Below are 12,717 nucleotides of genomic sequence, written 5' to 3'. Positions count from 1 at the left end.
GTTAGCATCTAATTGCTTCTTAAGCAGATTTTCAACTAAGTTACTGTTTTTAGCACCAGCCTCAACTCCACTTTTAGAATTTCCTGGCACTGCCAATTACTGAACATTCTGAGGTTCTGTGATATAAACCGGGTTGCTTCTGGGCTTTCTTCTCTGCCAGATGAGAAGTCATTCTCCATTTTGCTAAATCTGTTACCACCTGTTCGTCTGCTTTCCAGCTTCTAAAACACTGTTGCTGTTTTTGTCTCTTCAATTTCTTTGACCTTGTAGGTTTATGCTTTTTAAAACAAATCCCTTTGCTGTTGTTTTCATTAGGCTTGCATAGAAAAAGTAAACTCAGAGTTTAACTTGCTAACTTTACTTGACGGTCCATTAATCTTTCCTTGCTTTCAAACTTTATATAAATAGTATTGTACTGTATGAAATCTTCTGTAACTTGCTCTTTTTGTTTGACATCATGTTTCTCAGATTTATCCCCATTGATAAATGCAGCTCTAGTTCATTCATATTTTTAAGGTTATTTATTGAGAGAGAGAGAGGGAGGGAGGGAGAGAGAGAAAGCAGGGGAGGGGCAGAGAGAGAGAATCTCAAGCAGGCTCCATGCTGTCAGCACAGGGCTTGATGCAGTGCTGGAACCCACAAACTATGAGATTATGACCTGAGCCAAAATCAAGAGATGGATGCTTAACAGTCTGAGCCACCCAGGCAGCCCTAGTTTATTTATTTTTAATGAATCATGCTGTAACCTACTGTACGAACACGTTGCAATTTTCTTATCCATTTCCACTTCATAACCAGAAGTGAGTGTGAGGTTTGAGGTAGGGGTCCAAAATCCATCTTTGTAATTTAAGGCAGCAGGAAAGTGGGGTTACATATGCAAAATATCCATTTTAAAAGACATTTCAATTCTGTAACTTCTAAAATGAACATAGTAATACTGGGTACTGAGAACTCAAGCAGTAAGTGTCAGTTACTTGGAGACAATGGTGAAATGGGCCTCAAGAATTCAGAAGTAAGGGGCACCTGCTGGTTCAGTTGGTGGAACATGTGACTCTTGACCTTGGGGTCATGAGTTCGAGTCCCATGTTGGGTGTAGAGATTACTTAAAAATAAAACCTTAAAAAAAGAATTCAGAAATAAGATTTTTTTCTGAAAATTGAACTGTAAGATCAACATCTTATAGGCCAGAACAGCGATGTGAAAAGAATAAACGAAAGAACATCTGCAGGGTCAGCAACATTTGATCATAATGTAACCACTGTAATAGCAAAAGAAATAAAATGTCAGTCAGAATGGGGAAGCAAAGAAAAGAAGAGATCACAGAGACAAATGCTGGCAGTCCATAAAAACAGCATCCCTGAAAGCAAAAGCCTCAACCAGCACATGGCAATTTTTACTATTCCAAATCATAAGGTTATTCCTAGTATAGAGACAGATGTTGGGAACTGTGGCCAATTCTATTTAAATATTTCCATTCCTATGGGTCAGATTATCCCTATTGTGAGATGGACACAACAGGCAGTTATAGCCCCGATGCAATTAAACATTTATTTTACTTAACTCCCTTTATCCTAATGTCATACTTACCAGGTAACCTGCTGTTTTTTCCTGTGCTAATTGAATTTCTATTGTAAATTAACAGATTGGAATTCTGGCAACTATTTCAAACTCACATATTTATCTTTTAGTCATTGTGATATCTTTTAGAGCCAAATCACCTTGGACATGGACAAAAGTGAGTCTTTGGAGCTTCTAGGTCAGATCTGAGAACACAGTCAAGTAAATGAATTACTGTTAAGTATTATCCCACCTAGCTACCCCAACCTTTCATTTGACTACAGCATCACCATCTCCATTTCTACTGGCTTCTAGCATTTTCTCTTCCTTTTTTTATGGAGTATATGTATTAAAAATGAAATAGGTGAGGTCCAATATTATAGCTTTCTTCTAGTGTCTGTAAACCTATTGCTGAGTCATGTATTTTGTCAATATTTGGCAATACATTTATTTACTTTTTACAACAGAAAACTTTGTTTCCTACTGTTCTGTCAGTATGAAAGAAGAAGAAATATTTCAAAATATTTGCTATACGTGACTTCAAATGGAATATGGTCATCACTAGGAAAAGTCTACCTCATTAATTTTGTGAAGTATTAATTCAACTTGTACCACACTGATGAATAGGTGCTTTACTATATTGGCAACCAACAGTAACAATACAGTACAGGCAATGCTCAAATTCAAAATATGTTCAGTTTTATCAGGTCATTTTACAGTGGGTTGTTGGAAATTCAAACTCTGCATGGAGACCACAGAATACACTTACATGGCAATGAGATTTCCAATTCTGTCAACAAAAGCTTATCAAATAATTAATCAGGCTCTGTGTTAGGTATCTGTGACATTCAAACAAATATGTCTTGTGCCATACAGCTCATACTATAGTCAGAAAGATGGAAAAATAAAACAGAGAGTTATAATACTGAACTCAAAGAGCTACACAGCTGTACATGGCAGTACAGTTCTAATTAGATAGGAGTGATTAACTCTACGTGATGAAAAGTTGAGCAAACAGTCGAGGAATTTTAAAGGGAATCAAAGAATCCCATCAAAGAACTTTAAAGGGAACTAAGCACAAGCAGAAGTGTGCCAGCCGATGAGAGAGGGAAAAGACAGGAAACCTGAGAAACAGTAGGGAGTTCTTGTAGAGTTGAGTGGGTATAACAAGCAGAAGGAGGAAAGTAAGAAAACGTGGGCTGGGCACAAATCAGGAGGCCATTCATGGTCTGCCAGGCAACTAGACCTTCTTTTGGACAGAGCTTCCCAAGAAATATGCCTAAATATTTATTCCTTCAGACTTGAAAGGGGCCAGGAGAAAAAAAACTGGTGTCAGAGGGTAGATGTATTTGATTTTATAAAAAACAGCCAGTTTTTTAATGTGGTTGCATTATTTTTACAACAACCAGTACTACATGAAAGGTATGGTTGCTCTAGTTATTGTTAATCTTTTGAATTTTAGCTCTTTTCTTGTGTGTCTAGTAGAGTGGCATCTCATTGTGGTTTCCCTGATGACTAGAGATGGTGAGTATCTTTTCATAGGCTTAGTGCTCATTCTTGTATTTTATAAAGTGACTGTTCAAGATTTTTACCCAATTTTTATTAGCGTTGCCTTCTTTTCTTTTAAATCATTGAGTCGAGGTCTTCTTTGTATAGTCTGGATACGAGTCTTGTCAAATACATATGCTGTGATTATTTTCTCCCAGTTTACTGCTTTGCTAATGTTATTTTTTGAGAAGCTTAGTTTTAATTTTGATTAAGTTCAAATGATCAATGCTTCTCCCTTCTGGATAGCGCTTTCTATCTCTTGTTTACCCCAAAGTTGTGAAAATATTCCACTATGGTTTCTTCTAGAAGGATTTTAAGTTTTAGCTTTTATGTTTAGTCTATGTTCCATCTTGAATTAATACTGGCACATGATGTCAGGTAGGGATCTTTATTTTTTCCATGTGGACATTAAGTTATTCTAACACCATTTGTTGAAAAGGCTTTCCATTTGTAATTGTGTTCCTTTGGTGCCATTGTCAAAGCCAATTGGCTGTATGGTGTCTACTTCTGGATTCTCTATTCTTTTTTTTTTTAATTTTTTTTTTACACTTATTTATTTTTGAGAGACAGAGAGAGACAGAGCACAAGTGGGGGAGGGGCAGAGACAGAAGGAGACACAGAATCCGAAGCAGGCTCCAGGCTCTGAACCATCAGCACAGAGCCCAACGTGGTGCTCAGACGCACAAACTGTGAGATCATGACCTGAACCAAAGTCAGACGCTTAACCGACTGAGCCACCCAGGCGCCCCTGGATTCTCTATTCTTTTCCATTCATTTATTTATATATCCTTATCCCAGTACCTCATTACTACAGTTTTAGAGTAAGTCTTAGTGCCAAACAGTGTAAGTTCTCTAATTTTTAATCTCCTTTTTCATGATTGCTTTCAGCTACTTTAGGGCCTTTGCATTTTCAAATATATTTTAGAATTCATCTATATCTTGATTTCTACAAGTCTGGTGGAATTTTAACTTGATTTTTATTTGACTAACTCTCTACACCAGTGGTTTGCAAGGCATGGGCTCTTGACCAGCAGCATTAGTATCACCAAGGATCTTGATGCAATGAAAATATTCAAGCCTCACCCTAAGACCTAGTGGATCAACCACTCTGGGGCTGGGACCTGCAATCTGTGTTTTAACAAGCCTTCCTGGTGATGGTGATGCATGATAAAGTATAAGCTTTGCTGCTGCAGATCAATTTGGAAGAAGTAACGTCTTAGCAATTAAATATTCCAACCCACGAACAGATATTTCTCTCCATTAATTTAGGTCTTCTTCAATTTCTCTCAACAGCATTCTGTAGTTTTAAGTGTACATGTCTTGCATATATTTTGCTTAATTTATATCAGGGTATTTAATATTTTCTGACACTACTGTAAATGGCACTCTAATTGTTACTAGCTGACCTTTAGCCGTAGCGTACAGGTAGAAGAGACAGAAGTCTATTTGGGGGTGGGAGTTCACTAAGAGATTTGAAAAAAACGTAGAGAGCTCAAATGACTGGTAGCATCTTGAAAACTAACTAGTTTTAACAGACATGCAAGATTAGGAGGTTGTTTCCAATGAAGTGACATAGGTATGAAGCATAAGCAACTGTGCAAATCACAAAAAGAGGGACAACCAGATATGCTCTCCCATAGTCTTGCCAAACATTTTCTACAGTCTTGACAAAAAGATCAAACATGAGTAGCCAGCTTCTGGATGCAGGTGCCAAACTGAAGTAAAGACAGAGGACAGAGGAACATCGTGAACTAACATGAATAACATAAGATCAACAAAATCTAAACTGTGGCAAGATCTACAGGTCAAATAGGCTGGGTTTTTCAACAGACAAATTTATAAGAAAATAAAAGGGATGGAGGAGAACCACAGAGATTGATGGAGATTTAAATCAAATATGAAGTTTTTACAAAATGTAAAACTCTAAACTATAATGTACCTTTGGGTGATAAAATTATATAAATTTACTGCAAAAGGTTCAGGGTTGCTTTTGGGGGAGGCTGTATTATGACAGAGTACATGATTCTGGATTAGATGACAAAGTTCTATTTCTGACCTTGTGGAATTCACCTTATAATAACCCATTAAGCCATATATTTAATTCCTGTGGCTTTCTGTAAACTTGTCTTACTTTAAATTAAGTAGTTTTCTCTTAACCGGACATATGTAGAATCTGGGATTTAAGAGTTTACAAACTGTAGTGGTAGAATGGTGTTTGGTGATGGTAAGAACTAAGGTGTGGCTACGTTAGTGGTTGTTCACTTGAGGTATGGATATTAGTGTGGATGGAGTAAAAAGAAAAAAACTGAACAGTTAAGACTTGGGAAAGCACTGAAGAAGTCTCTAAGTCTGGTTCTCATCTTCACCATCAGGGTGGGGAGTGGCCTGGAGGTTGGGAGAGACAAAAATTATAAATAGGTGGAGAAAAACATACTTAGGTCACAAAGTTACTACTCTCCCCTAGGTTCACAAAATGAAAGAATATTTTGAAAGGGAAAAGGGAAAGAAAGAAACAGTTGAACCCATATTCTTTCTGTGGGTTGTGGTAAAATGAGCACAAGGAGGCTCACTATCTTTCAGACACAGGCAGATTTCAGTTGAGGTTTTGTGGTAGAGAAAGTTCCTAGGAAATATTAAAAGTTAAGGATAAATTGCTAACAAAGAAACAGAAATTTCTGAAACACAATCTAAGAGATCAAGAGGGAGGAAAGGGTGTGTGTGTGTGTGTGTGTGTGTGGTGGGGAGGATGCAGAAGAGCATAAAGAAGGATGACATTGATAATACATTAGAAAAGATGCAAGGGAAGGCTCCTATTCCGATATTCAAGAATGTGAGCATCATGGATAGAATGACTTGGTCTCACTGTTCTGACTGGAGCTTGTCTGAAATGCTGGGATTACTTGAAATTTACAGGGGTGGTGTCTTAGCTCTAATAGTTTCAGGTGCCTTCATCTAATCACTTTGCACATCAATGTTTCCATGGAAGAAGGCTTTCAGAATTCTGAGGTTAGAAGAAACTGCTTTAGCTCTGAGAATAAGAAGTCTTAATACGGCCAAGTGAAGAGGAATTGGAAGGTCTCCTTGATGATTCCTAGCACTGCAAACCACTGGGGATGCTTCTGAATCTTGAATCACAATGACTTTTTCTTCCCTTTTATTTCCAAGGTTCACAGATATTAGAAAGATCTGACAAGAGTAAGGCAGGGCAAAAGTGGAAGTAACATACAAAGCTATAAATGGGCTTAGAGATAAGCTTGTTCAGAGCCCAGCCTGACAAACACTGATGGGGTCAGTATAGGAGAAATGGAGCATATGTATGTCAATTTATGGGTCACCATGAGTTCTGCCCTGGTGTACCCCACCTCTCAACAAGTGGGGCCTGACTGGTGGAGCAACATTTCTGTTGTCATCAGGGCTGTAGTAGTGAAGGAAAAGTGGAGAGAAAAGAAGAGGGAGGTCCTAAATACAAGAAAAGGAGAAGGCAGTATACTAATCAATTTGGAAAATTTCCTCTTATGGAATACATTTAATTCTAACAAAACAATTTTAGAACACTTTAGGCTATTGTTTTAAAATAAAAATTATGAAATAACTATGTTTTAAAAATACTACACCACAGCAATGCTATACTTTTTATTCTCTGTGCTACCAAAACTGTTTTTAAAGTTTAAAATAAAAATTCGTCTATTATACTGAGTGTTCCATGTTACACGCTAATTGTATATTTTAAGGTTTCTTCAGATATGATAGAGTTAAATGTATATAAAATTATAACATTTTACGTTTGATATAAAATTGAGGGAAAAATAAGCACAGGATGATTTGGATAGAACCATGAGATTCAGTATTTCTCAGACTTTTCCACCAAAGCACCCATAGCAGAACACAGTTCCCAGGAACCAGGCAAAACATCCTGATGTAAGCTGCTTTAAGTCTAAACTTTTTAAAAAATATTTTTATTTTGTATTGCATTTGTATTTTTTCATTTTAAAATTCCTGTGAATTGAATGTTATATTATATAACTTGTGCATTTATTATAAAGATGTTTTAAATTCTTGTCTGTGGAGTAAAATGAACACTCTGGGAAGATGCATAATATTTATTCTGAGGCTTCATGTAAACTCCCAACTGAGAAACACAGCATTATAAATACATGCTATTTGAATATTTTTGTTGTGTATTCTTACCTCCATCGTAGGTGGAGTCTTTCTTTTTCCTCTAATCCAAGCTAGAAAGACAAATAATACTTAAATGTAAATTTTTGATAATTTGCACAAACACTTTACTCATTCATGCATAAAACAAATATTTATTGAGCACCTGTTACATGTTATTTTAGGCACTGGACATGTAAGGAGGGACTAAACATGAATTTTCTCCTCTTCTGCAAAATATATACTAGTGAAGGGGAACAGAAAACAAACACACAAATATACGATGTCAGGTAATGATTTGTGTCCTGAAAAAATACAACAGCATAGGGAGTTCAATAAAGAAAGGCAGTTCCATTTCCAAAATCAGACCTAATAAGTGCTTGATTTCCACTGAGTGCTCAATGTTTGTAGCAACAGGAAGCAAGTGGGCCAGCTGCCTCAAGGGAAGTGTATATGAATCACATGGAAGATGGTGTTTAGGAGAGTAGAATCAGCCTTTCTGGGTTCAAATCTCGACTGCATCCCTTACCAGCTGTGTAATCGGGGGCAAACTACTTAATTTTGTAAGCATCATATTTCCAATCTGCAAAATATAAATTATAATAATATCTACATTTAACAGTTGTGAAAAGTATATGAAATTATATATACAAATTTTTAGCTCAGAGCCTGGCATACAGTAAGCATTAAGTCTAAGTTAATATTATTATTAACTATTATTATCTCTATAATTCAATACAGCTATATTTTTTTAAATAGGCTGGAAAAAAACCCCTAAGAGCAATAGTATCAGCTTGGACTATAAGAATATATCAAGAAAATATACTGTAGGAATTTGGTCTTTAAAAAGTAGAAAACTGATCACTTTAGTTAATTCTTTTTAACGTTTATTTATTATTATTGAGAGACAGAGAGAGATAGAGCATGAGCATGGGAGGGGCAGAGAGAGGAGGAGACACAGAGTCTGAAGCAGGTTCCAGGCTCTGAACTGTCAGCACAGAGCCCAACGCGGGGCTCAAACCCATGAACCGTCAGATCATGACCTGAGCCGAAGTCGAATGCTTAACCGACTGAGCCACCCAGGCGCCCCTCACTTTAGTTGATTTAATTTTCATTACAAAATTGTGAGGTATCCTTATTTAATAGAGAAATTAAATAACTGTCTCAAATTTATACAGTAAGTACTAATGGTAGCATGTGAGTCCAGAGTTGTCCCCTTTTCTAGCTCCAAAAGATATCCACATTCTACTAAGCTGCCTCTCAAATTTCAGTAAGCAACAAGCAAAGAACACAAAACTAGGAAGATAAGGTTGCACTCTTAATTACAAGTCAGAAAATAAGAATTGCTGACCCCATTTTACAGTTTGGGAAACTGAGTTTCAGAAAGATTAAGCAATCTGCCTAAACTCAACAGCCTGGGAATCAACCCCTTGTTAAAATGGCTCTAAAACCTGAGCTCTGTTTACCAGCTACCTTTTATTCAGACCAGCTCCACCAGCCTGCCTTTTGTCATCCAAGCAACAGCACCTGGCAGGAACTGTCCTCCAGACAAACCCAGTATTGAATGGTTATTGCGGTACAATGAGCAACATTCAATTGTCGGCCTTGCACTAATCCCATATAAGTATTTTTAATATAGTTCCAGTGTTTTATCCTCTCTACTCCTACTTCTGAGTTTCTACCCCTGTTGCTTTTTCTCTGTATTCTCTTTATTCTTTTTTTAATTTTTATTTATTTATTTATTTATTTATTTATTTATTTATTTTTACCATTTATCCATTTTTGAGAGACAGAGAGAGATAGAGTGTGAGTGGGGGAGGGACAGAGGGAGAAGGAGACACAGAATCCGAAGCAGGCTCCAGGCTCTGAGCTGTTAGCCCAGAGCCCAATGCGGGACTTGAACTCACAGACTGCAAGATTATGACCTGAGCTGAAGTCAGATACTTAACCAACTGAGCCGCCCAGGTGCCCCTGCGTTCTCTTTCTCGTTAGCTTCCACTCCTATTTGGTCCATTTCTAGCCCTAAGTTGTACAGATTTTATATTCCTTATTAGGCTTGTAAGGCTGTCAGGAGCAAGATGCATCCATGGGAGATTTATTTTTCTACCGGCTAAATGCCTCAAAAGAGTAGGTGCTTAATACAGCTGTGGAACGAATACTTCCACTATAAAATATTTCCACTACACAAATATTTGCTGTAATGGGATTTTTACCTGTGTTAGAAAACCCAGCTTAGTAATAGCAAGATTCCTCTGTGCAATCAAGGAAATGAGTGCTTTATGGAATTTTCAACTGCCTTCTTATGGTCAAAATAAAAGTTACTTAGCTTTATTTATTGGCATTTTTTCCCCCAGGATAGAGCTTCTTATAAAATAATTCAACATAAGCCATATACCTCTAAAAGGTTTTAAGCAGTAAATCTTCAGTTTTAAATTAGATTAAAAAGTTAATTAAGAAAATCAACTGCTAGGGCAGGGGTTGGCTAACTACACAACTTGAGAGTCAAATTCTGCTTGTAACTTGTTTTACATTTTTAAATGGTTGAAAAAATATCAAAGGAAGAATAATATTTCATGACACATGAAAATTACATAGAATTCAAATTTCACTGCCAGTAAATAAGGTTCTATTGGCACATAGCCACACTTGTAGAGCCCACAAAGGCTAAAATACTTATCACTTGGCCCTTTAAAGAAAGTTTGCCAACCCCTGTGGTAGGGCAACCAGTAAGTATAAGCCTTATATCAAGAACAATGTATCCTGATTCAAAAACACTTTCATAATATCTAAAATAAAAATCATTATTAACTGTTACACTTTTACTAACGAAGACCATGTACTCCAGAGTCTGTGAACATATACTGTTGGCTTTAGATCATGCTGGAAAAGTATCACGGCACAATGCATACTTACTACCACCATGAGAAAAACAACTTAAAACAACAAACTGTCTTATCAATAAGTCCATAAAACAACATTTCCAGTTTCTTTGTAAGGTTAAAATAAGAAAAATACTTCAAGAGAATCTAAATAATTTTCAAAAAAATCCCTGAATTAATAGATTGAGTAAACTCTGATATGTGTTTTCTAAAGTTTATTTGTTTTGTATAAGTTTATAAAATTCATGCACAGAAGAATGCAGTATAACTCAGATAACGCATTAAGTACTGCCTAGAATAGTTACCCTCATGGGACACGCTATTCTCTAAGGAAAGATATAGGACTTCCTTTAGCTTTGTTTTAAATGGCTCAAGGAAAAAGATCTTAGTTTTATCTTGATAAATAAATGCAATTGCTGATACACATTTGTATAATTCTACAATAACCAGATACTTGAAATGTTCTTGAGATGATGGTTGAGGACCATTTACTGCTATGTATCCAATAAAGGTTACAGCTGGAAATATTCAATGTGATCACTTATTTATATAATCATCCCTAACTTTCCCAATCACTCTATGCAACAAAGGAAACATCCTGCTGAAGGTTGGCAAAGGTTAGGAAGAGGAAGAATAAAAATATGCATTAATATCAAATCATTACATTTCTTTTTTTTTATCCTCATAACAATCTGGAACTGAACCTCGATCCAATTATAAATTATATAATGATTCTGCCATTGCTAATTATATCTGTATGGTGGATTCTGTATCAATCTTCATTATAATGTAACCATTGTTTGAATAGAATTTAGCAAGATAACTGGAAAGTTTATGTCTTAAGATCCTAGCATTCTTTCATCAGTGTTCATCTGCATTCTCATTAGTATGCATGAAATTTTCATTGAACTTTAATACTCTTATTGGAACATAACACACTATAATAAGCGTAAAAGTGAGCATGCAAATTAAAGTTCCCATTAATCACTAAAAGGGACTAGAAGAAGCAAGCAGGAAAATACTTCGTGAAGCATACATTTTTCAAATTTCTATAAGCACTGGAAACGGCTAATATACTTTTAGAAGCAGTGCCAACAGGGGTTAAGGTAAATGAAACATTTATCACTAGATCCAGGAGGTGATCATTCAGAACTAAAATTATGGAAAGCTTGTGAGGAGTCTGCATCTAAAAGATACTACATTAGAAATATGTGTTGTTTAATTCGCTCAAGGAGAAGACAACACTATAATAAAGCCTCATCTTTTAAAAAATGATCTTTGCCAGTTCTGGGTGTATATATATTATAAAAATCTATAAAAACAAGAATCCCTACTTTTTAACTGTGAAAATTCTTCAAGTGATATATTATGAAATGAGTCACTTTCTGATTACTGACTCTTGAGCATATCTTAAAGACATTATTAGATTTAATTGGCATATTTAAGTTAAAATTTTGGGGATGCTCAAGCCTATTACTATTCTTTTTCTTTAATCCTCTTTAGTATGATATAACTTATAAACAATACAGTGAAACCATTTTAAGTGTGCAATTCCATGAATTCTGAAAAACGTTTACAACCTTTTAACCAGCACCAAAGTCAGTATATAGAATGTTTCCATCACTTGCAAGTTTCCTATCTCTGACCACATGCAAACACCTACCCTAATCCATCCACAGCTCCCAGGTAGTGCTACACTTTCTGTCACTGTTGATGAGCTCTGCCTTACCTACAGTTTCATATAAATGGAATTTTACAGTATGCACTCTTTTGCATCTAACTTATTTTACTCAACATAATGTTGTTAAAGTTCATCCATGTAACTGTGTGTAGAGAACAAACTCTTAAGGTAGCCTCCACAAACCCCACCTCTTCATGTCCACACCTTTGTATGGCTTCTTCCCCTTGAGTAAAGGAAGGTCCTGTGACGTACTTCTAACTATGATAAGAGGGCAACGGTGATGGGATGTCTACGAGTGCATGATTATGTCATGTAAGCTTACAGCATCCATTTACTGGAGGCTCTCCCTTGCTGGCTGTAAGAGAAAAGGTGGCACGTTGAAGAATCCCATGTGGCAAGGAACTTTCAGTGACTTCTAGGAGCTTAGGGTGGTCTCTGGCCAGCATCAAGTGAAAAACTGAAGCTCACAGTCCTATAGTTGCAAGGAGCTGAATTCTGTGAATAACCACACATGTAGAACAATGGATCCTTCCACACTCAAACCTCCAGATGAGAATGCAGCCCTGGATGATACCTATTGACATGGTTTGCAGTCTATGTGAGACCCTAAGTAGAGAACCCATCTAGGCTTGGACTCAAGACCACAGGAACCGGGCGATGATAAATATGTAGTGTTTTTAGCTAAGTTCGTGGTAATACTGATGCAGAGTAATAAAAAATAAATACAGCAAGCACAGCAGCAGTTCATTCTTTTTATTCCTGTGTAGTATTCCACTATATAGAAAATGACAATGTGTTTATCCACTGATTTTTGTTGGGTGTTTGGGGAACTTTCAATTTGGGCTTTTATGAATAAAGCTGCTATGAAAACTTTCAGTAAGTGTTTGGGTAGACTAT

The 12,717-nt window shown here is 36.4% G+C and overlaps 1 protein-coding gene across 1 annotated transcript in view; it reads right to left on the bottom strand.

The window, feature by feature from the left end:
* NDUFAF2 (NADH:ubiquinone oxidoreductase complex assembly factor 2) overlaps window positions 1–12,717 on the bottom strand; it is a 176,129-nt gene that overhangs the window by 46,592 nt on the left and 116,820 nt on the right. Inside the window, exon 3 of the mRNA XM_045494120.1 lies at window positions 7,294–7,334. Coding sequence (XP_045350076.1) covers window positions 7,294–7,334 — 41 coding nt within the window. The remainder of the gene's footprint in view (window positions 1–7,293; window positions 7,335–12,717) is intronic.

The sequence above is a fragment of the Leopardus geoffroyi genome, chromosome A1 (genome assembly GCF_018350155.1).
Source record: "Leopardus geoffroyi isolate Oge1 chromosome A1, O.geoffroyi_Oge1_pat1.0, whole genome shotgun sequence".
In the NCBI taxonomy this organism is placed as follows: domain Eukaryota; kingdom Metazoa; phylum Chordata; class Mammalia; order Carnivora; family Felidae; genus Leopardus; species Leopardus geoffroyi.
Note: the sequence above shows the minus strand (reverse complement) of the source record. Positions and strands in the feature narration are given on the sequence as shown.